This window comes from Ranitomeya imitator, chromosome 3, assembly GCF_032444005.1.
Source record: "Ranitomeya imitator isolate aRanImi1 chromosome 3, aRanImi1.pri, whole genome shotgun sequence".
NCBI classification, from domain to species: Eukaryota; Metazoa; Chordata; class Amphibia; order Anura; family Dendrobatidae; genus Ranitomeya; species Ranitomeya imitator.
In genome coordinates, this window is record NC_091284.1 from 183340886 (window position 1) to 183367399 (window position 26514).

The following is a 26514-nucleotide window of genomic DNA, read 5'->3' on the forward strand; positions in this document are numbered from 1 at the left end:
CAACTCCAGACCTCCGTGGGACATTAGTTGTGATTTACGTTGATCATTTTTAGGTTTCATTATTCTCAACACATTCCACTATGTAATGAATAAAGATTTACAACTGGAATATTTCATTCAGTGACATCTAGGATGTGAGATTTTAGTGTTCCCTTTATTTTTTTGAGCAGTGTATATTTTTTTTGCTTAAAATACAAAAGGGAATGTGTCACTTTAAGCCTTTTAGAGATCATTTAATTTTCAACTTGCTTAACTGTTCACATTAACTTTTGACCAGGAGTGCCCAAATTTTTACCACTGTATATGAATAGAACATTTCTCTCTTGTATAATATGCCATATCTAACTAATAACATCTGAGCTCCCTATTCATGCATCTTGTGATCTTCTTACCTTGGTAGCAGCTGTCTGGCATTGATAATATCTAATAACTTTTACAGTATAAACACGTCCTAATATTGGACTATCATCTACTCAATAGAAATGTACTTTATGTTATATTTTACATAAGATTTAATTTTTTTTTTGTTAGGGTGTAATTTTCCAGTTGGCATGGCAAGCAGAATAATATCAGATGAGCAGATTACAGCATCACATTATATAGGTAAGTAAAATTAGTAAGGGCACATTCAGATATGTGTGTTTCATGTAGTTGTTTTTTCCATAGTTTTCACAGGTATCACATGTACACATTATAGACTATGAGATTGCTCACATGTCCGTGTATATTTAGGAAACAAGTGATCACAATAGAAATTACCGCTCATTCAGATGAGCATGTAATCGGCCCATGTGATTTCCATGTGCACACATTGTAGGACGCTGACCTATTATAGCCAGTGTGCCTGCGTACATGGTCGATTTTCCACTCAGTTTTGCAGCGTGCACTACTTTGCCTCATTTTACAGACCAGAATAATGCATATAATTTAAAGGCTCCTCCAGCACCCATCCACAATGTGGACGAGCACAAGGAGCCGCGCACGGAGCCGGTCACATCAGCAACTTGCAGTCTTGATTTTCAATATGGCCGTCAGAATTGACCAATTTACAATAGTGCTTTGGATCCGGTTTTCATCAGTGATTGGTCAGTGTGACAGTTTTTAACATTAGTGTTTCATAAAAAAAACTAATGGAGGTTACCGAGCTTCTTCTATGACATAGTCAGAGACAAACGGACAGCAGTAGGATGACATCATAGACTTTCATTGGTGAGTTTGATCTGTGAATAGGATAAAAATGGACAATTCTCGTCTTATATATATATATATATATATATATATATATATATATATATATATATATATATTTGCAGAAACTCAATCCTTAAAAAATAAATTGATCCTTAAAAAAATAGACATGTTAACATCCCAATAAATATAATGCGTAACAATATTGCCACAAGTTTATTGTTTCCATTTCTAAGAATACGTATATAGACCTCAGTGTGATTGCAAAAAAATGAATTTATTTTAAATGAATTACATCAAATGAATGGATATATTTTCTTTTTATTTCGTATAGATCCTTGGGAGCCCAAGTTAGCCCGGCTGAACAATGTAGGCTCATACAACGCATGGAATGCCCATCTGAATAGATCCTCACTGCCATGGATTCAGGTACTTCTATTTGATCATTCTCTCTCCACCTATAACATCTCTTCTTGCTGAAAATAAATTAATATATTCATTATAAATTCTGAGTCTGAATAGTTGATTTACTTTTGTCTTTCTCAAATCTCAGGTTTTGATATCATAGGACTGATTTACTAATATGGTCATTGGATTTCCAACCCATCTTGTGCAGGGAGGAGTAAAACTGAAAATTCTCCTTCTCCTCCCATCATTTTGAGGGATGAGTTAGACAGCCATAAAACTCGTACGAGGATCACAACGCAATGCTTGGACTGGCTGGCGGCTCTCCCGACCCAAGCGTGACAGCTACATAGAAAGACATGTGGTCATGCTTGGATCAGGAGAGCCGACAGCCAGTCCAAGCATTGCGTTGCGATCCTCGTACGAGTTATATGGTTGTCCAACTCTTCCCTCAAAAAGATGGGAGGAGAAGGAGAATTTTCAGTTTTACTCCTCCCTGCACAAGATGGGTTGGAAATTCAATTACCGTATTAGTAAATCAGTCCTATAATATCAAAACCTCAAATATGAGAAAGACAAGAGTAATTCATTGCCTTGCGATTCTCGTTATACAGCCATCTGATTTGTTCTGAGAGTGATAATTGTGCACTGGGCTATGCTGTTCCTTGATGAGGATCCGTCTGAATAATTTTCGTATGACCCGTGCCAGGATTAAACTACATTTTTACGCTAACTTCTGAAAAACTTAGTGATAGTAATGGGATAAGTATAAAGTTGTCAGGAGGCTGATAGGGAAATCCAGAAGACAGATTCCCTTTAAACGAAAACAGTTCATACTGTTCTCAACTGAGGATACAATTACACCTTGCCAATGCTCTGTGAGCTAACCAGACTGGACTCCAGACTGATGTGCAGTAGCAAAAAAACAGATTTGTGCTGAAGTATTTAAATAAACCCGTGACTTGCTAAAACAAAATTAAGTTAAATGCCTTGTAAAATCCCTAAGTGACCCTGATTTCTCTGTTCTTTTTCATTTTGCAATGCTTTACCCCCATTGCAGAAATACTCATAGTTTTTGCTTTTGGAGTGTTGTATGTGAAATCTCTCTTATTCAGAGCCTTCTCTAGGAGTGTGTGCTGTCACCCCTCCCTCCCAGATGCTGCCAATCACTATTCACCAGCTGATCTAGCAGTTTAAGGTGCTGCCGAGCTGCGATTGGCTGGATCTGTATGGGAGAGGTGAAAGTTCACACCCCACAGAGAAGACTCTATTGGAACACCCAGTTGTACTGCAAGGAGAGATTTCACATATTGTGCTCCAAAAGCAACTCTGCAATGGAGAGCCGCAGTGCAAAATGGAAAAGATCTGCAGAATAAGGAAAGATCAGGGATTTTTATAAGGTATTTAACTCAATTTTTGTCCAGGTGATGGATCCTCTTTAAAGGGGTTTTGCTTTCGTAACTTTCCAGCCACTAATAGCTTGTTCTGGGTGAAAATGATAAAATCAGATGTTACTCACCGTCCTGGGGTACATGGCCAGCTCTCCTCCACTGCTCTGGTCTCTGATCACTGGCTACAGGGGTAACATCACAACTATAGCACACAGCAGCCAGTCACTGGGTTACAGTGGTGATTTGTGTTGTACATGTCACGTTACATCACCACTGTAACCAATAAAAGGAGACTGCATCTGATGTTAGGACACCAGAGTGCTGTAGCTGAGAGACCCCTTTAACCCACATTCCCTACAGTCCACTACTCAACTTAGAGAAGAACTAGATCTGTGCTGGTCTGCAGCCTCTGAATTCACTGACAGCAAACATGTAACTGTGAGTTAGTGATGAATTGAAACAAGGTGTCTTAGAGTGCAGAACTTTTCCTTTATCCAGTGATCAGAGGGTATAACTTTAATAGGTATTTATCACAATGTCAGCATTATATGCCGTACCCATTGGAATGACCTACACCTATCTTCACCTACTAAGTCTCCTCTGACACCTGTTTTGTATAATGAGGTGTCACTCTCACAAATCCACCATATCCAGCCAGGAATCCTGACGATAATGACAGGTATCGGGGGGGAAAAAATACACCCGCTCATCCTCAGGATATGTCAGAAATGTCTATCTGGCTAAGTTCACATGACTGTATAAAAAACATTGAGTGCCATCCAAAAAAGTTGCAGAATTTACAGAATTGCATTGTGCACGTAAAAATTGGATGAAAAAAAAAAAACTAAAGAAATTACGGTAACTAGGATATAAGTTGGTAATGCATGCAGCTTGTAAGTGCATGTTCACACTGGCCAGTAAACAGACAACGCCAAGGATGGAGACATAATAAGCAAATACCCTGCAGCAAAAAATATAAACAGCAATAGTGCATGTAAATAATAGAGGGTACTTATTTAACATCATTTTGATTATAAAAAATGTAAAAGCCATCCCACCACTTCACGGTGACCCCTAATCGGGATGGTCCTAACCTCAAATATTAAAATCTTACCGTTCGTCAAGTGACATGCATGTGGATAAGGGATGAGAAGGACTGAACCCGGCTAGTACACCCACAGCCATGGGGAACTACATTAATATAAAGATACTGGAGTATAAGTTGTGTGCGTGCAGCGTGTAAGTGCATGTAGACGGTTTGCTATTACTGTGACATCCGATTTTTTGCGCACCCATAGTTTTGAATGGACGAGTCTCATCCAATTCATGGAAGGAATTTCATGCATGCTGCAATTTTTTTCATACACAGATTCGGTCAGTGAAGAAAATCATTCATATGCACTGCCCCATTGAATAATATGGGACTGAGTGCGATACGTTTTTATTTAACAGCTAGCACTGGGACTGAAAACTCGGTCATGTGCATGAGCCCTAATGGCAAACAATAACCCATTAAACTTTATTTCCATAAAACCGTAACCTTTTCGTTAAACTGACAGATTTCTATGTGATCAGTAAAGCTGGTCTAAAAAGATATGTATACAGTAGATACCAATGCGCATGGGATCATAATGTAATTTTCTTCCTATTTGTAAGGGTACGTGCACACAATGACTTTGAGAACATATTTCAGGAGGTAGACGCTCCAGACCACGTGGCGTCCTGTGTCCTGAAGTGTCTTTTAGCCGTTTTTTTGGTCGTTTCATTGGTGTTTTTTGCTGCGTCTTTGTTTGTTACTTGCACTGTGTAAGCTATTGAGCTCACTGATTTTAACTGTTTTACGTCTTTGGAAAACTGAAGCAGTTAAAAGACGCTCAGTAGACTTGACATATGCAGAGAAAGTGGATTTGACCTAGAAATTCATATGTTCATTATTTTTTTTATAATTTATTTAGCACTTTTTCAGGCAGGTTATGGAGCATACCCACGTGAAATATATATTCTGTGCACATACAGAGACTTGCAAAAGTATTCACCCCATTTGCATTTTTCGTGTTTTGCTACCTCAGAACCTAGGATTTCACTTTTTTTTACTGTTTGCACATGCCCACCATGTTCTTCCCATTTGACGATAATGGATTTAATGAATCATCAGAGCTTGGGATATTTTTATAGCCCAAACCTGACTTGTACTTCTCAGCAACTCTGTCCCTGACTTGTTTCGAGATCTCCTTGGTCTTCATCGTATTTTGTTAGTTTTGCCTTTTTATTAAAGGGAACCTGACACCTCAAATTGGTGGGATATGTAAATGCCTTTTTTCTGGTCCGATGGGCAGCGTTTCGTCTTCATTTCTCCACCCCGTCCGTCCCTGTTGTCCGCAATATGTTTGTGCATTAGAGTACTTGTCCTCCATAGTTCGCGCGTGCCCAATGCAATCTTCGCTCGCGCTCGCGCAGTATGCTTTGCCCAACTGTGGGCAAAGCCGAAAAGCATTACTGTGCATGCGCCCGCGCACTATGTCCCAGAACACAGCAAAATACTTCCGGGACATAGTTCAGCGGGCACATGCGCAGTAATGCTTTTCGGCTTTGCGCAAGTGAAGATTGCATTGGGCACACGCGAACTATGGAGGACAAGTACTCTAATTCAAGAACATATTGCGGACAACAGGGACAGATGGGGTGGAGAAATGAAGACGAAACGCTGCCCATTGGACCGGAAAAAAGGTATTTGCATATCCCGCCAATTTGAGGTGAAAAGTTGGGTATATACTGACAAACCAGAGTGCACACAGGTGGACTTCCTTTCACTAATCATGTGACTTATGAAGGGAATTACTTGCACCAGAAATTTTTAGGGGCTTCATAGCAAAAGAGGTGAATACATATGCAAATGCCAATTTTTATATTATGTGATCCAATTAATTTAAATTATACCTCTATTTTTCTCACTTCACTTTCTTAGAGTATTTAGTGCTGATTCGTCACACACAAATCAGATTACAAATATATTTAAACACAGGATGTAATGTAACAAAATAGGGAAAAGTCCAAGGTGGTGAATACTTTCGCAAGCCACTGTATAATAAGATGTAGAAATAATTGTATGCCCTTTGTATATTCCAGGTTGATTTACAAAAAATCTTCTTACTCTCCGGAATACAAACACAAGGAGCAAGTAAATATTTCACCCAATTTTACATCAAGGAGTTCTTTGTCGCATATAGTAAGGACAATAGAAAGTGGAACGTTTTCAAAGGAAACAGCACGGCTACACATAAGGTAAAAGACATGGACTCTTTATTATCTTTTCTTTATATCACTATTTTAGCATATCAGTTTGTTACATGATGTTCTCCTGAAATTCACTTTTGTTAAAAAAAATTTTTTTATCTTTCCACTTTGTTGTTATTTCTACTTCTGGGGGGAAAAAAGCTAAATATAGTCACAGTTGCAGCGCCACAAGTTTTATCACCGAACTTTTCTAGTGTTTCTAAAGGCAACAATTAGTAATTGTTGTATTATCCATATTGCCCATAATATCCATATTAAAGGCGACAACTGGAAGATTGCTTTTCCCGCTATTGCTGCTTTTCTGTGTTGTTATGCCACTTGCCATTTGGCTGCTCCTCCTCTGCAGCTTGTAAAAAGCTGCCGCATGTGAGCTACACTCCTATGGCTCAGTGCACACGTGTCCTCACTCTGTATACACCCTCTCATACAATCAATATACAGTACTCACTAGTAAAGAAAGTTTTTTAAAGACCCAACTTTCTGCAACTACTTTAGTTTCGGTGCTGTTATGCATGAATGTTACAGGAGACTGTATTCTGTGCCAGCATTCAACTGGAAAGGACATCTGGAAGAAGCATTGTGAAAACAGCTCTATCAATATCTATCTGTCAATACAGGAAAGATAAATATCTTTGTACCATGTTAGTCAGTAGATAGAATAATATTTGGAATTGAGGACTCTCTGTCAATAGACTGAAAGCACGAGTTGAATCCGATTGGTTGAGGGCTATCTTCAGAATGCTCCTCCAACATGTAATTTTCATTTTTGATGTAGTAGTGCTATAGAAAAGCACTCCAGAATTTTTTTATGGCCCAATCAATAATGTATTTACAGTGCATACATTACAATACTTACCCAATTGCTGTCTTCTGCAGTTTCCAGCGCTGCTCCAGTCCTCTTCTCCACCATGTGACTGCAGTTCCGAGCAGCCGGCTCCCTCAGTGTCTTCTGTGTGGACTGGAGGTCACTTTCTTAAAGAGATGGGCCACTACATTGTATAATTCCCCCATCAGTTTACACCTTATAACAAAGTATTTTTGTAAATACTTTCTGCTGCCATATGTGTCTTTCAGCGGCGCTATCGCTGCTCGCTCAGTCCGTATCTCGTGACCCCCAGCTGACATCCACTGATGTCACGTCAACATTTCAGATTTCCTGGATTCACAAAGACGTGGCCTAGTCGCATGCACACCCTTGATTGACTGGGCTGTCACTGCACGACACAGTCCGGTATTCAGGGCACGCTTTCCCTCTCCCCTATGCTTCCAGCGCACGCTGGATACTCGGCTGTGACGTGCGGGGAAGCGATGCCCACAGCCCAGTCAATCAGAGGGCATGCTCTGGATACTTGGCTGTGATGTGCTGTGAAACGATGCCCACAGCCCAGTCAATCAGATTGCATGCGCTGGAGACTCGGCTGTGACGTGCGGTGAAACGATGCCCACAGCTCAGTCAGTCAGACGGCATGCGCTGGATAATCGGCTGTGACGTGCGGTGAAACGATGCCCACAGCCCAGTCAATTAGAGGGCATGCGCTGGATACTCAGCTGTGACGTGCGGTGAAACGATGCCCACAGCCCAGTCAATTAGAGGGCATGCGCTGGATACTCAGCTGTGACAAGATGTGAAACGATGCCCACAGCCCAGTCAATCAGAGGGCATGCGCTGGATACTCGGCTGTGACGTGCAGTGAAGCGATGCCCACAGCCCAGTCAATCAGAGGGCATGCGCTGGATACTCAGCTGTGACGTGCAGTGAAGCGATGCTCAAAGCCCAGTCAATCAGAGGGCATGCGCTGGATATTCAGCTGTGACGTGCAGTGAAGCGATGCTCAAAGCCCAGTCAATCAGAGGGCATGCGCTGGATACTCGGCTGTGACGTGCGGTGAAGCGATGCCTACAGCCCAGTCAATCAGAGGGCATGCACTGGATACTCAGCTGTGACGTGCAGTGAAACGATGCCCACAGCCCAGTCAATAATAATAATAATCTTTATTTTTATATAGCGCTAACATATTACGCAGCGCTTTACAGGTTGCTTACATTATCAATCAGAGGGTATGCGCTGGATACGCAGCTGTGACGTGCAGTGAAACGATGCCCACAGCCCAGTCAATAATAATAATCTTTATTTTTATATAGCGCTAACATATTACGCAGTGCTTTACAGGTTGCATACATTATCAATCAGAGGGCATGCGCTGGATACTCGGCTGTGATGTGCGGTGAAATGATGCCCACAGCCCAGTCAGAGGGCATGTGTTGGATACTCAGCTGTGACGTGCGGTGAAGCGATGCCCACAGCCCAGTCAGAGGGAATGCATTGGATACTCGGCAGTGACGTGCGGTGAAGCGATGCCCACAGCCCAGTCAATCAGAGGGCGTGCATGAAACTGGCATGATACTATACTGCTGAACTGCGCACTCTGAAATACCACTGGCAAGATCAATGGTAATATTATTATATTTATTCATCTTTATTATTCTTACAGCTTTTTGTAGGTAATTCTGACTCGCATAGTATAAAAGAAAATCTGTTTGACCCCCCAATTCCTGCCCGGTACATCAGGGTATTTCCTACAAGGTTCCAAAATCAGCCTGTTCTTCGTATGGAGCTACTTGGATGTGAAATACAAGGTAATAGTCAATGTAAATTTGTCAATCTCAATTTTTTAAATGATTTTGTTAACTATCATTTTTCTTAAAATACTCTCGATTATTGTTTGGTGTTACTGAATTACTTATACCATAATTTTATCTATGTTGTTGATGCCTTTTACCATAGTAAGGTTACCCAATATAATATAACAATCTATTTTGTAGGTTGTTCTGCACCACTTGGTATGGAGAACTATAATATCAAAGATGCACAGATAACCGCCTCCTCACACAAGACTTCATATTTCTCATCTTCATGGCTAGCGTCGTTGGCACGTCTTAACAAGGCTGGTAGTGTTAACGCTTGGCAAGCAAAGGTATGGGCATGCATAATGTGTCTGATGTTATAGAGGTTTATTTAGTAGTAGTGATGAGCGAACGCACTCGGATAAGGTGTTATCAGAGCATGCTCAAGTGCTAACAGAGTGTCTTCGGCGTGCTCGAAAAATATGTTTGTGTCCCCGCGGCTGCATGTCTCACGGGTGTTCGACAGCCACAACAAATGCAGGAATTGCCTGTTTGTCATGTGGTCTAGAGGTTTTCATAATTATTGTGAAGAATAGGAGTTGATTTGCCACTAAACCATTGTTCGGAATTGCAGTGTTGCACTCTGTACACCTTCCATATCTGCCACCGTGAAGGCTGATAACTACTGACCGGTGGAGATGCCAGTTGTGCCAGTTGACCTATCCTAAGAATAGGTCTTCAACTTAAAAGTACCAGAAAAGTTCTTGAAATGTCCAGCTATGATTTAAAATCTAGTGCTCTGTAGAGCGCTCTTTATCAGTTCACTCCATTCATCATTGAAGACTATGTTAAAAAATAAAGGGCAAATTTATTAAAGGGAACCTGTCACCTGAATTTGGCGGGACCGGTTTTGGGTCATATGAGCGGAGTTTTCGGATGTTTGATTCACCCTTTCCTTACCCGCTGGCTGCATGCTGGCCGCAATATTGCTTTGAAATTCATTCTCTGTCCTCCGTAGTACACGCAATCTTGCCTTGCGCAGGCGTGTACTACGGAGGACAGAGAATGAACTTCAATCCAATATTTCGGCCAGCATGCAGCCAGCGGGTAAGGAAAGGGTGAATCAAACACCCGAAAACTCCGCCCATATGACCCAAAACCAGTCCCGCCAAATTCAGGTGACAGGTTCCCTTTAAGACTGGTGTTCATGAGTGGCATGCAGGAATAAGACATGCCAAATTCGTTAATAGGTGCACGCCACACTTAATGTATCTGGTGGATCTTATCAGTGTGCCTGTGCTCTTCACCAGAAATGTTACTCCAGTCAATGATTGGAGTAACATTTCAGGAATTAGAAATGTCGGCACTTTTCCTGAATTTAATGGGCAGGCATAGTCATGTCCAATGTCGCCCCCTCCCAAGCTTTGTCATTTCAGAGGAACTTCTTCAAACTGCCCAGGTTTCTGGGGTGAAAGCTTGTATTCTGTTTTACACCTATTTATTTTTCCTGTAGTCAAACAATAATCAACAGTGGCTACAAATAGATTTCCTTGTGACCAAGAAAATTACTGGAGTGATGACACAAGGGGCCAGCTCTTTTACAAGTGAGCTGTATGTGAAGTCCTACATTGTTCAATACAGCGACAATGGAAAGGACTGGAAATCTTATATGGACACTTCCACATCAATGGACAAGGTAACTAACTATATCTACCTTTCCTCTGGTCAATACAATATGTTGTGTCCCTACACACTCTGACATTGTCAATACTTTTCACTAGGAGAATGGTAATATCCAGTTATTTCCTACATTTTCAGAATTGATGGTTCATGGGACATGCATGTATTTACTAAAACAGACATTCCTGGAGAGTTGGTGGGTCTTCTTGAAGTTGAAAGTGTTTGTGAGCATGACAAAATGTCTTCGAAGAAAAAGTTTGAAGAAGTATTTCGAGAACTGTTCTATTGAAATACAACAGTTCTCTTAGTATTATTTTTTTTCTATACTGAAGTTAATGGGGAAAATACAGGCCTACAACATTCCACCATCAAACAAACTGCTACTGCATTTTTTTGTGGTACTCAACATTTTTTGTATCTGCCACTGTAAACATACAAAATGTTCTAAAAGAAGGGCACAAATTCAAAGAAGCACTCTCATTCAAATTTTTTATGGGAAAACCTGTGTAAATGTTACTCACTGATTACCGTCTTCTCCAGTTTCCAGCACTGCTAAAGTTCTCTTCTCACTCTCGTGAATGAGGTTCCAACTTGCCGGCTCACACTGGGGTTTTATGTGTCAGATGGAATTCACTTTTACAGTGTGAGGCTATGTTGTGTCAGAATGAGGCTCAATTGATTTATTTTGTAATACTGATTTCCGGCTCACACATAAATCCCAGTGTGATTTGACAAGTTGGAATAGGTCAACTGAGAAGAACTAGACTAAGTGCCAGAATTGACACATCTTATGGATGCACCTTTTCTGGGGCAGCTGAGAGCTGATGTTTTTAGCCTGGGGTGAACCAATATCCATGGCCCCTTCCTAGGCTATTAAAATCAGCCCGCAGCTGTCTGCCTAGCCTTTGCTGGTTATTAATTTTAGGAGGACCCTATGTCATTTTTTTTGGGTCCCCCATTTTAATAGCCAATAAAGGCCAATTATTTATCTGAAACAACAGATACTGGAAGCCTGTGTTAGCATTTCTTCTGCGGTATTGCTAGCAGTGTGTCAAGAGTGGGAGAAGAGGGTTGCATTGATAATCCAACACAATGGGCACCACTTTGAACACATTTTATAAGTGGTCATAAACTTGTAAATAACTCATGAAAGAATAAAGTTACGTTAAAACCAAGCACACAATTGTTTTACTTGTGAAATTTACAATAAGTTTGGCATGTGTCACATGACCCTCTTCTCATTGAAAAAAATAAAGTTGGATTCAAAATGGCTGACTTCAAAATGGCCACCATGGCCACCACCCATCTTGAAAAGTTTCCCCACTACCATATACGAACGTGCCACAAACAGGAAGTTGATATCACCAACCATTCCCATTTTATTTACGTGTATCGATATAAATGGCCCACCCTGTATATACAGTATATACAATGCTCAAAAAAATTAAGGGAACACTTAAACAACAGAATATAACTCCAAGTAAATCAAACTTCTGTGAAATCAAACTGTCCACTTAGTTAGCAACACTGTTTGACAATCAATTTCACATGCTGTTGTGCAAATGGAATAGACAACAGATGGAAATTATTGGCAATTATCAAGACACACTCAATAAAAGAGTGGTCCAGGCAGGTGGGGACCACAGACCATATCTAAGTACCAATGCTTTCTGGCTGATATTTTGGTCACTTTTGAATGTTGGTTGTGCTTTCACACTTGTGGTAGCATGAGACGGACTCTACAACCCACACAAGTGGCTCAGGTAGTGCAGCTCATCCAGGATGGCACATCAATGCGAGCTGTGGCAAGTAGGTTTGCTGTGTCTGTCAGCGTAATGTCCAGAGGCTGGAGGCACTACCAGGAGACAGGCCAGTACACCAGCAGACGTGGAGGGGGCCGTAGGAGGGCAACAACCCAGCAACAGGATCGCTAGCTCAGCCTTTGTGCAAGGTTGAACAGGAGGAGCACTGCCAGAGCCCTGAAAAATGGCCTCCAACAAGTCACAAATGTGCATATGTCTGCACAAACGGTTAGAAACTGACTCCATGAGGAACACCGTGCAGGACGCTTGGCATTTGCCACAGAACACCAGGATTGGCAAATTCGCCACTGGCACCTTGTGCTCTTCACAGATGAAAGCAGGTTCACACTGAGCACATGTGACAGACGTGACAGAGTCTGGAGATGCTGTGGAGAGCGATCTGCCTGCAACATCCTTCAGCATGACCAGTTTGGCAGTGGGTGAGTAATGGTGTGGGGTGGCATTTCTTTTGAGGGTCACAGAGCCTTCCATGTGCTCACCAGAGGTAGCCTGACTGCCATTAGGTACCGAGACCAGATCCTCAGACCCCTTGTGAGACCATATGCTGGTGTGGTTGGCCCTGAGTTCCTCCTAATGCAGGACAATGCCAGACCTCTTGTGGCTGGAGTGTGTCAGCAGTTCCTGCAAGATGAAGGCACTGAAGCTATGGACCCGCCCGTTCCCTAGACCTGAATCCGATTGAACACATCTGGGACATCATTTCTCGCATCATCCACCAACGTCACATTGCACCACAGACTGTCCAGGAGTTGGTGGATGATTTAGTCCAGGTTTGGGAGGAGATCCCTCAGGAGACCATCCGCCGCCTCATCCGGAGCATGCTCAGGCATTGTGGGGAGGTCATACAGGCACGTGGAGGCTACACACACTACTGAGCATCATTTACTTGTCTGGAGGCATTTCCACTGAAGTTGGATCAGCCTGTAACTTCATTTTCCATTTTGATTTTGAGCATCATTCCAACTCCAGACCTTTAGGTTTTATTGTTCTCAACACATTCCACTATGTAATGAATAAAGATTTACAACTGGAATATTTCATTCAGTGATATTTAGGATGTGTGATTTTAGTGTTCCCTTTATTTTTTGAGCAGTATATATACTATATATATATATATATATATATTTATATATATATATATATATATATTGTGTGTGTGTTTTGAAGAATATTTCCTTTGAAAACTATGTCCAAATGACAGATACTTTCTCTATGTAAAAGCTCATGTGAAAATCGGATAAAATAGCACTGCATTAAGATGTAAATTGGATGCTAAGTTTTAAAAATCCGGTTGTACGCAAATGAAAAATGCATTACACTTGCATTACTCTGACAGCCTTAGACCGGGATCACACACAGCGAGATACGGCCGAGTCTCGCTGGTTAAATGCAAGCTCTGGCACCGGCACTCCAAAGCGGAGCGTGCGGCCGCACAGCAATACATGGAGCTGCAACTGCACGCTCCGCTCCGGAGTGCCGGTGCCAGAGCTGTTGGGAATTCTGCTCTTGGGCTCCCTCCGGTGGTTGTTGATGGTAATGCAGTTATTCCTGAGCAGCAGTCTTGGACAGGTGTTTCTGCTAATTGCAATTCGGACTGGGGTATTTAGCTTTGCAGGACTCATTAGTCCTTGCCAGTTGTCAATGTTCCTTTGGAAGTGTTGGTCCTCTGCCTGGCCCTCCTGCTTGCTGCCATTTCAGCAAAGATAAGTGTTTGCTTTTTGACACACTGCTGTGTGTTTATTTTCTGTGCCGATCTGATTGTTTCTATTTTGTTCCTGCTAGACTGTGCCTGATGTTTTTCTCAGTCTAGTTGGATTCGCTGGAGTTGCAGATATACTCTCCACATCTTTAGTTAGGTGGTGGAGTTTTTGTATTTTTCTGCTGTGGATATTTTGTAGTGTTTTATGCTGACCGCATAGTATCCTGTACTATCCTTTCCTATCTAGGTAGAAGTGGCCTCCTTTGCTTATCCCTGTTTTCTGTCTGCGTGTGTCTTTTCCTCTCCTACTCACAGTCATTATTTGTGGGGGGCTACCTATCCTTTGGGGGTCTACTCTGAGGCAAGAGAGTTTTCCTATTTCTATCTTTAGGGATATTTAGTCCTTAGGCGGTGTCTAGGTCTGGTTAGGCACACCCCACGGCTACTTCTAGTTGCGGTGATAGGATCAGGGTTTGCGGTCAGTATAGTTACCACTGCTCCAGCGAAGGTCATTTCATGCTGCTCCAAGGCCACCTGATCATAACACAGAGCTTGCTTTTAACCAATGAGACTCGGCCGTATCTCGCTGTAGTGTGACTCCGGCATTAGAGTCTAGTTGGCACGAAAACACAACTATGCAAATCGCACACTTAAGGCAATTGTCGTCATGTGTATATTACACTGTTAGAATTCGGCAGGCTAAAGCAATTTGCGAAGATTTCACCAGGGGTGGACAACCACTTTATTACACTAATGGTATACTTTTTATAGGGGCTAAGTCCTTTATATGGCTGTGTACTTAATTTAATTTGTATTTGGATGGTGACAGACTCCCTTTATTCATGTCTCCGTTCTACTCCTATGTATATACAGGTGCTTCTAACAAAATTAGAACATTATAAAAAAGTTAATTTATTTCAGTTCTTCAATACAAAAAGTGAAACTCCTATATTATATAGAGTCATTAGAAACAGAGTAATCTATTGCAATTATTTATTTCTGTTAATGTTGATGATTATGGCTTACATCTAATGAAAACCCAAAAGTCATTATCTCAGTAAATTAGAATACTTTATAACACCAGCTTGAAAAATGATTATAAACTCCGAAATGTTGGCCTACTGAAATGTATGTTCAGTAAATGCACTCAATACTTGGTCGGGGCTCCTTTTGATTCAATTACTGCATCAATGCAGCGTGGCATGGAGGCAATCAGCCTGTGGCACTGCTGAGGTGTTATGGAAGCCCAGGTTGCTTTGATAGCAGCCTTCAGCTCGTTTGCATTGTTGGGTCTGGTGTCGCTCATCTTTCTCTTGACAATACCCCATAGATTCTATATGGGATTAAGGTCAGGTGAGTTTGCTGGCTAATTAAGCACAATGATACTGTTGTTTATAAACCAGGTATTGGTACTTTTGGCAGTGTGGAAAGGTGCCAAGTCCTGCTAGAGAATGAAATTTCCATCTCCAGAAAGCTTGTCGGCAGAGGGAAGCATGAAGTGCTCTAAAATTTCCTGGTAGAGGGCTGCGCTGACCTTGGTCTTGATAAAACACAATGGACCTACACCAGCAGATGACATGGCTCCCCAAACCATCGCTGATTGTGGAAACTTCACACTAGACCTCAAGCAGCTTGGATTGTGGCCTCTCCACTCTTCCTCCAGACTCTAGGGCCTTGATTTCCAAATGAAATGCAAAATTTACTTTAATTTGAAAACAATACCTTGGACCACTGAGCAACAGTCTAGTTCTTTTTCTCTTTGGCCCAGGTAAGATGCTTCTGGCGTTGTCTATTGGTCATGAGTGTCTTGACACAAGGATTGCGACACTTGTAGCCCATGTCCTGGATCTGTCTGTGTGTGGTGGCTCTTGAAGCAATGACTCCAGCAGCAGTCCACTCCTTGTGAATCTCCCCTATATTTTTAATGGCCTTTTCTTAACAATCCTCTCAAGGCTGCGATTATCCCGGTTACTTGTGCACCTTTTTCTATCACACTTTTTCCTTCCACTCAACTTTCCATTAATATGCTTGGATACAGCACTATGTGAACAGCCAGCTTCTTTAACAATGACCTTTTTGTGACTTACCCTCCTTGTGGAGCGTGTCAATGACTGCCTTCTGGACATGTGTCAAGTCAGCAGTCTTCCCCATGATTGTGGAGCCTACTGAAACAGTCTAATGGACCTTTTTAAATGCTTAGGAAGCCTTTGTATGTGTTTTTGTTAATTATTTTAATTTACTGAGATTATGACTTTTGGGTTTTCATTGGCTGTAAGCCATAATCATCAACATTAACAGAAATAAACACTTGAAATAGAACACTCTGTTTGTAATGAACTGCAATAAATTAACTTTTTATGATATTCTAATTTTGTGAGAAGCACTTGTTTATCCTGAATTTCTCTATGCTGTAGTTGTCTCATTTGATTAAAGGGAATCTGGCACCAGGGTTTTACTAACCCATCTATGAGCTGTTTGATGTAGGGACAGAGACCTTGATTCCAGTGATGTATCACTTACTGGGCTGCTTGCTAAAGTTTTGATAAAATCAGAATTTTACCTGCTGCAGATCTCCGAGGTCTCTGAATGCTGAGCTCTGTATAACCCCACCCACATCCCTAATTGCCAGATTTCTGTGTACCCTATGCATAGGCAGAAAGCTGCGAATCAATGGTGGGGGCGAGGAGAACATGGTAACAGATTTACTAGTTCTCGAGTGATAAAGCAGTAGCTTTATCTAAACTACAACAAGTTAGCCCAGCAAGTGACACATGGCTGGAATCAAGGTCCCCATCTCTACATTATGCTGCTCTCAGATTAGGTGGCAAAAAACCATTAACTTATGGATTTTTATTTATAAGTGTCATATGATGGTGGTTGGCCATTTGTTGGTATATTAAAGGATCGAAAACTAAAATGCATTCTACTAATGCTATTTCAGATATTCCAAGGTAACCGCAACAGCCAAGGATATGCCAAGAATGAATTCCATCCACCCATATACTCTCGATATCTGAGGATAATTCCCAAAATTTGGAATCAAAGCATTGTAATGAGGCTGGAAGTCTATGGCTGTGATACATAAATCATTGCACTGTTCGGACTGGTTTTTATGGTACCATCAATTGGTTACAAGGCTTGAAGTTTTCTGTACTCCAGAAACTCAGCTAGACAATCGTTATACTTTATAGTGAATTGTTGGTTTTGAACATTCATCCAATTTTCTTTTTAGTGTATTATTTATAACTGTTGTTCAGGACCGTTTTTATTATTATTACATCTGTGCTTCCTTATAACTATTAATTTGTGCCAATTTTTCTACATCTAGAAGCCATCTAATATTCCTGTACAAGAATGGATTTCAGTGACTGTCTGTTACCATTTTTACTAAAACCAAACCATATTCTACAATAAAAAAAATAGTAATACATATGACTGTGAGTTCATTTTTGTATACTCTGTAAACATAATTATTGGTGAGTACCGTATTTGACCAAATCATCATTTTATGCAGATTGTCCAACTCCTGGCTGTATGAGCTTGAATGCTTATTGAATGATGGGTGTAATGAAGGGGGCTGAGACCTAAGGATACAACACTCTTAATCAAGGGGTGTAGAAGTATTAGGCAGCTTGTTTTCCTTAGACAAAATGGGCCAAAAAAAGAAATGTAACTAACTCTGAAAAGTCAAATTAAAAAAAAAGTGTTTTTGAAATCGCAAATCCATTGGGCCATGACGCCAGAACCATCAACAAGGTCACAAAAAATGTTGAAAAAAAAGACTCAGATTAACTGCCAAAGAAAAGATGTGAGAAGAGTCAAACATGACGCGACAAGGAACACGTTATCCTCCAGTGCTGTCATATTCCAGAACTGCAACCTCCCTGGAGGCCCAGAAGTACAAGGTGTTCCGTGCTCAGAGACATGGCAGATGTAAGGTAGGCTGAAACCCAACCACTAATATAATAATGTTAACTCCTTCACCACCTTGGACGTATAGGTACGTCCAAGGTGGTGTCCCTGCCTTTGATGCAGGCTCCCGCGCTGAGGCCGCATCTTTCCGCACACATGATAACTGATCTGTTCTTCCTCCTAACACAGTGAGTGGAGTTAATATCAAAAAGTTCTATTTTGATCTCATCTGACCACATGACCTTCTCCTATGCCTCCTCTGGATCATCCAGATGGTCATTGGCGAACCTCAAATGGGCCTGGACATGTGTTGACGTGAGCAGGGGGACCTTGCGTGACCTGCAGGATTTTAATCCATGATGGCGTAGTGTGTTACTAACGGTAATGTTTGAGACTGTGGTCCCAGCTCTCTTCAGGTCATTGACCAAGTCCTCCCGTGTATTTCTGGGTTCATTCCTGACCTTTCTCAGAATTATCCTTACCCCACAAGGCAAGATCTTTCATAGAGCCCCAGACCGAGGAAGAGTCAACAGTCATCTTGTGTTTCTTCCATTTCCTAATAATTGTGCCATCTGTTGTTGCCTTCTCACTATTGTCTTAGGCTACGTTCACATTAGCGTTCCGCTAATGTGCGTCGCTGTTGCGTCGGCGACGCAGCGGCGACGCGCCCCTATGTTTAACATAGGGGACGCGTGCGTTTTTTTGGTTGCGTTTTTCGACACGTGCGTCGTTTCCGACGCTAGCGTCGGACGCAAGAAAATGCAACAAGTTGCATTTTTCGTGCGTCCGATTTTCGTCAAAAAACGACGCACGCGTCGCAAAACGCAGCATTTTTGCGTGCGTTTTTTGTGCGTCGAGCGTTGCGTCGCCGTTGCGTCGCCGACGCACCGGCGCGCAACGCTAATGTGAACGTAGCCTTATACATCAAAAAACGGACATAGAAGCAATTAACCATAAAATAACAAATTTTTATTAGGACATACATAAAAACATATTTTTCGCATATTTAACGATATCATAATTTATTGCCTCTCTTGGTGGTCCTTCTTTTGCATATCTCTATCCCCACTTTTTACTTGTTTGATTAATATTGTGTTTATGTATGTCCTAATAAAAATGTGTTATTTTATGGTTAATTGCTTCTATGTCCGTTTTTTTTAATGTATATATTGATTTGAAGCTTTGCCACTGATCTAGGCAGTTTTTTTTGCTTTTTTGATTCATTGCCTATTGTCTTGTAGCCCATGCCAGCATTGTGTAGGACCACAATTTTTTCCCTGGTGTCCTTAGACAGATCTTTGGTCTTGGCCATGGTGGGGAGGTTGGAGTGTGATTGATTAAGTGTGTGGACAGGTGTATTTTATAACGAGTTCAAACAGGTGCAATTAATAAAGGTAATGAGTGCAGAGTAGGAGGGCTTCTTAAAGAAAAACTAACAGGTCTGTGAGAGCCACAATTCTGCTGGTTTGGTAGGTGATCAAATACTTACAGGTGTTGGACAAAATAATGGAAACACCTAACGTTTTGGCATCATAATCTTCAAACATGTTATAAACATGCAAACCGTGACATATGGTAATGTTTTGTAGTTGATTATTTGTGTTATGTGATATGTGTATGTAAATTAACTGTTTGTTTTGCATAATTGTATGAACATTGATGAGAACCTGAAACCAATGGCAGACCTTTCGGATTTTCAAAGAGGCCAAATTGTTGGTGCTCGTATGGCAGGCGCTAGTGTAACAAAAAGTGCCCGAATGCTTGGCGTGTCAAGAGGTACTGTCTCCAAAGTAATGACTGCGTTTGAAAGAGAAGGAAAAACGTCCGCAGTAAAGCACAGGTCCGGCCGAAAGTCAAAGTTAACTGAGAGAGACCGTCGGACTCTAAAGCGAATTGTGAGAGAGGATCGCAAGACCACGGCTCCGAAAATCACTGCTGAGCTCAATGAACACCTACAGAACCCAGTTTCCACGAAAATTGTTCGTCGGGAGCTGCACAAATCTGGATTCCACGGAAGAGCTGCAATTAGAAAACCGCTGCTCTCAATGACAAATGTTTCCAAGCATTTAGAGTGGTGTAGAAACCTCCAGAATTGGTCCATCGAGCAGTGGAAACGTGATATTCTCAGACAAATCATCGTTTACCCTATTTCCGACCTCCGGCCAAGTGTACGTTTGGAGACAGCCGAAAGAAGCATTCCATCCAGACTGCCTTCTCCCAACCGTAAAACATGGCGAAGGGGAACGCCATCTTTCAGGATGATAATGCACCAATTCATACAGCTAGAATCGTTAAAGCATGGCAAGAGGAACATTCTAATGAAGTTGAGCATCTGATCTGGCCCACACAATCTCCAGACCTCAACATTATTGAGCATTTATGGTCGATTTTAGAGATTCAAGTTAGACTGGAGGGTGTTAACTGCAGAATGGGCTAAAATTCCTTTGGAAACAATTCACACCTTGTATGAATCCATACCTCGGAGAATTGAGGCTGTAATCACCGCAAAAAGTGGACACCATATTAAACTAACTTTTGTTGATGTTTCCAGGTGTTTCCATTATTATTAAAAATCATACAGTGTAATTTTTTTTTTTATATTCTGTCTCTCACAGTTGTAGTGTACCTACGATGAAAATTACAGACCGTTCCATTCTTTGTAGGTGGAAAAACTTGGGAGTGTATCAAATTCTTATTTTCCCCACTGTATAGTAAATGCTGCATGTACTGATCATAACCACAGAAAAGACTTACTAATAGAGTAGTCAAAAGAAGCAAACCATAATATTAAAACCATCAATATTTATTTGAACATTTTTTTAAAAAAACGTGCGACAAAAAACATGATCATACAAAAGTATCCAATAGGAGGGTCTCCTGATGGTATGATGGGTAACCTTATCAAAGATAGTAAATATGCAGCTCTGCTGTAACATTGAAATATTGCCCAATGATATAGAGGATATTAATCCATTCGATAACGGGTAGTATGTTTTCAAGTATGAATATACTATATAAAAAAAAAACAACCTAGAGCTGAAAAATCACACAATGGCACGTGTCGTTGCAATATAAATTAATGCACTCCCAATACTCAAAGCATAACCACCAATTTAAATCTTGTGGGAGGTAAAAGATAAAAGTGAAAATAGCATGTATGTACCCAAAGAAACTATCACCCACAGTGGTAATAATGCATAGTTTCTAATGGGGTGCGTGAAATCACTGTTATATTACCTGTCAAGGTGCTGCACAACAATAGTGCCAGTGTGGACACCAAAACTGCCACGGAGACCCTCCTCACCCCAACGTATGTTTCGCCCTTGCTTCTTCAGGGGGCATGGTACTGGTGTACTGATCATGTACACCATCATTACATGTATAAGAACATTACCAAAATAATAGCGGCATGGGAAAATGTAATTCTCTGGCATCTGATGGCTGCCAGCCTTAGTAACACTCCTGCCCATGGCAGTGACGTCATGGGCTCCTGTCACTTGCATGCTGAAGACAGCTGCCGGCTTCAGAAGAGGCTGCGTGGCTGTGAAGCAGAGGGAAGGTGAATACTTTTTTTGCTATATAAATCAGTGAGCACATGATGCCCGTGGCAATACTAATAATAGTAATCTTTATTTTTATATAGCGCTAACATATTCCGCAGCGCATTACAGGTTGCACACATTATCATCGCTGTCCCCGTTGGGGCTCACAATCTACATTCCCCTATCAGTATGTCTTTGGAATGTGGGAGGAAACCGGAGAACCCGGAGGAAACCCACGCAAACACGGAGAGAACATACAAACTCTTTGCAGATGTTGTCCTTAGTGGGGTTTGAACCCAGGACTCCAGCGCTGCAAGGCTGCTGTGCTATCCACTGCGCCACCGTGCTACCCCTACATGTATGACTATGGGCTGCGCATTGTACTACATGTATGACTATGGGCTGCGCATTGTACTGCATGGATGGCTATGGGCTGCACATTATACTACATGGATGGCTATGGGCTGTGCATTATACTACATGGATGGCTATGGGCTGTACATTATACTACATGGATGGCTATGGGCTGTGCATTATACAACATGGATGACTATTGGATGTGCATTTTACTATACAGAGGACTATGGCTGGAGCATTATACTGTATGGAGGACTATGAGGGGTGCATTATATTATGTGGAGGAATATGGGGGTGCATTATACTTTAAGGACTATGAGGGATGCATTGTACAATATACATAGGATGGACTAGGGGCCATGCTTTATACTATATGGAGAACTATGGGGGGCACATTATACTGTATGAAGGCCTACGATGGGTGCATTATACTATATGGAGGACAAAGGGGAGTGCATTATACTTCTGCTATGGAGCCCCAAGTCTTCTATGTATGCCCCTGGTGAGTATAATGGTTTATGTTTTCTAAACATTAAAGAACACTGGCAGGAGGGGGGATATATACCAGATAAGGGACATATATCAGGATGAAGGGCATATACTGTATATATAATCAGGATGGGGGGCCCAGTCCGAACCTTGTACCAGGGCCAATCAGACTCTAGTTACGTAACTATGCAAAGCCCAAATCATGACGATTCAGTCAATGTCCAAATATTTCTGGACCTAAGTGTATGTAGCGGGGCGGACATATCATTGGTGCAAATAGCTCATCATATTTAAAAATGTCACCAACTTAAGAGGTGGAAATGCCCCCCTTCCCCCAGCTCCCAGGTTGCACAGATGCTATGTGTGCCCCGCAGACGCATATATACCATATCAAAGGCGTAGCTAGGGTTTTGGTTTGTGGGGGGCAAAACTTCTAAGTGGGCCCCTAACCAGGTAACCATGATTACAACTGGGTGACGCACCCTAATAGTGGAGACCCTCAGCAGATGACCGCAATGTTGCTGAAAATAATCTCAAAGACGAACATGGATATTACCGCCATATGGTCAGTAGTAGATACCACACCTACAGAACATATAAGTGATCACAGCAGTTACAGATGGTCAACTACAAGTGACGTTCTTTCTGATGGAATCGGTCACTTTTCCCGTCTTTTCCATCTGACCCAGACCGACATGACAACTTCTTCCAACCACAACTCGGCTGCAGAGTTTACAACAGAGACACATTTCACGTCTCATATTTTCAGCACTGTTCCCAATGGGGCTATTCCTAATCTACACAAACTCCTCATCCTGCTGAAACCCAAATACTGAGCTGCTGCTGCCGTATGTGTCCCTTTTACTGCACCTGCTGTGTGGTACTATATGCCCTCTAAATTCTAAAGCAACCATCTAGAATATAGTCATGCCGTGTGCAAGTGCCCTAGAAAACAGTGACCACATTTGCCACCTAGAAACCTAGAAAGTGTGTGCCCCTTTGACAGTCCAGTAACCTGAGTTCCCCTATAACAATAAGTGCCCACTTTACATTTAATAATGTCACAAGTCTCCCTTCTGTACATCTCACCTACACAGTGTACTGACCCCTTAGCAGTGCCCAAACTGATGGCTCCAACACTGTATGATGGCCCCTCACTGTAATCTCCACACTGTATGATGGCCCCCTAGATAGCCTCAATACAGTATAATGCACCAGATAGTCCGCAATATAGTATAATGCACTCCCCCATAGGCCTCCATATGGTATAAAGTACTCCTCATGGGCCTCCATATAGTATAATGCACTCCTCTTAGGCCTATTCAGTATAATGCAATTTCCATAAGCAGACTCTATATAGTATAATGCACTCCACATAGGCAGACTCTATATAGTATAATGCCCTCCCCATATGCAGACTCTATATAGCATAATGCACCCCCCATAGGGAGTCTATGGTATAATGCGTTTCCCATAGGCAGACTCCATATTGTATAATGTACCCCCATAGGCAGACTCCATATAGTATACACCCCCCATAGGCAGAATCTATATAGTATAACACAGCCCCCATAGGCAGACTCAATATAGTATAATGCACCCCCCCATAGGCAGACTATTGTATAATGCATCCCCCATAAGCAGTCTCTATATAGTATAATGCTTTCCCCATAGGCAGACTCCATATAGTATAATGCACCCCACAGGAAGAATCTATATTGTATAATGCACTCTCCATAGGGAGACTGTATAGTATAATGCACCCCCCATAGGCAGACTCAATAGTATAATGCACCCCCATAGGCAAACGCTATAGTATAATGCACCCCCATAGGCAGACTCTATATAGTATAATGCACTCCCCATAGGCAGACTCTATATAGTAAAATGCACTCTCCATAGGCAGACTATAGTATAATGCACTCCCCATAGGCCTCTATAGTATAATGCACTCCCCATAGGCAGACTATATATAGTAAAATGCACCCCCCATAGGCAGACTCTATAGTATAATAAGCTCTCCATAGGCAAACTATAGCATAATGCACCCCCATATGGAGACTCTATATAGTATAATGCACCCCCCATATGGAGACTCTATATAGTATAATGCACTCCCCATAGGCAGACTCTATATAGTAAAATGCACTCTCCATAGGCAGACTATAGTATAATGCACTCCCCATAGGCCTCTATAGTATAATGCACTCCCCATAGGCAGACTATATATAGTAAAATGCACCCCCCATAGGCAGACTCTATAGTATAATAAGCTCTCCATAGGCAAACTATAGCATAATGCACCCCCATATGGAGACTCTATATAGTATAATGCACCCCCCATAGGGGGACTCTATATAGTATAATGCACCCCCATAGGCAGACTCTATTGTATAATGCACTCTCCATAGGCAGACTATATATTATAATGCACCCCCATAGGCAGACTCTATATTGTATAATGCACTCCCCACAGGCAGACTGTATAGTATAATGCACCCCAATTGGCAGACTCTATGTAGTATAATGCACTCTCCATTAGCAGACTCTATATTGTATAATGCACCCCCCATAGGGAGACTCTATATAGTATAATGCACCCCCCATAGGGAGACTCTATATAGTATAATGCACTCCCCCATAGGGAGACTCTATATAGTATGATGCACCCTCCATAGGCAGATTCTATATTGTATAATGCACCCCCCATAAGCAGACTCTATAGTATAATGCAGCCCCCACAGGGAGACTACATACTGTAGTGCAGCCCCCATAGGGAGACTATAGTATAATGCACCCCCATAGGGAGACTCTATATAGAATAATGCACCCCCTTAGGCTGTGTGCACACGTTGCAGATTTGGGTGCAGAATTTACTGCCATCTCCTGACAGAAAACGCAGCTGCGTTTTTTATGCATTTTGATGCGTTTTTTGCGAGTTTTGGTGCATTTTTGATGCAGTTTTTATGCGTTTTTTGTGCGTTTTTAATGCGTTTTTGAAAGCTAAATAATGATGTATTATTGAACAAAAAACAAAGTCATTATTGTCCAACCTCCTCTTTAACATTTGCCCAACCCACACTCCATTACACACATAGATAGATAGATAGAAGGAATGAGATGGATAGAAATATCTATGGATAGATGTATGGATAGCGTAGGGTATGTGTCCACGTTCAGGATTACATCCGGATTAGCTGCGGATTGGATGCTGCGTACAACAGGAGCGTTTAACCCGCAGCGTCCAGATGTTACCGCACAGTGGAGGGGATTTTATGAAATCCCATCTCCACCATGCATCTAAACACGCATCCAGCGGCCCTGCGTTTACGGACATGCGGCGCGTCTTTTTAGAACGCATGTCTGTTTACCTTGCGGTGACGCTCCGTCGACGCAAGGTAAATCACAGGGTCCTATGTATGGGGTGCGGAGATTCTGGATGTGTGCAATGAACACATTCGGAATCACCGCGCGTACAGAAGGGGGCGGCGCTTTGGGCCTATAGATATATGGATAGATATATCTATGTATCTATAGATATATCTATAGAAAGACTATCCATAGATATATAATAGCAAGGCAATGTTTATTAATGAATGTTTAATTAAAAAAACGGTAAAAAAGAATGGCGTGGGCTCCCGCGCAATTTTCTGTGCCAGAGGGGGAACACCAACGGCCGGGGGCCAATATTTGTAGCCTGGGAAGGGGGTAATACCCATGGCCCCTCCCAGGCTATGAATATCAGCCCGCAGCTGTCTGCGTAGCCTTTACTGGCTATTAAAATTGGGGGACCCCAAATAAAAAATGACTTGGGGTCCCCTTATATTTTATAGCCAGAAAGGCTACGCAGACAGCTGTGGGCTGATATTCATAGCCTAGAGAGGGGCCATGGATATTGGCCCCCCGGCTACAAATACCAGCCCCCAGACACCCCAGAAATAACACATCTGTAAAATGCGCCAATTCCGGCACTTAACCCCTCTCTTCCCACTCCCCTGTATTGGTGGGATATGGGGTAATAAGGAGTTAATGTCACCTTGCTAATGTAAGGGGACATTATGGCCAGTTAATAATGGAGAGGCGTCAATAAGACGCCTCTCCATTATTAA

The 26514-nt window shown here is 41.9% G+C and overlaps 1 protein-coding gene across 1 annotated transcript in view; it reads left to right on the forward strand.

The window, feature by feature from the left end:
* F5 (coagulation factor V) overlaps positions 1-17537 on the forward strand; it is a 128926-nt gene extending 111389 nt beyond the window's left edge. The window contains exons 20-26 of the mRNA XM_069761677.1: positions 532-603; positions 1523-1617; positions 6111-6266; positions 8771-8915; positions 9102-9253; positions 10417-10599; positions 17047-17537. Coding sequence (XP_069617778.1) covers positions 532-603; positions 1523-1617; positions 6111-6266; positions 8771-8915; positions 9102-9253; positions 10417-10599; positions 17047-17190 — 947 coding nt within the window. The 3' untranslated portion in view covers positions 17191-17537. The remainder of the gene's footprint in view (positions 1-531; positions 604-1522; positions 1618-6110; positions 6267-8770; positions 8916-9101; positions 9254-10416; positions 10600-17046) is intronic.
* The last annotated feature ends 8977 nt before the right edge of the window (positions 17538-26514 follow it).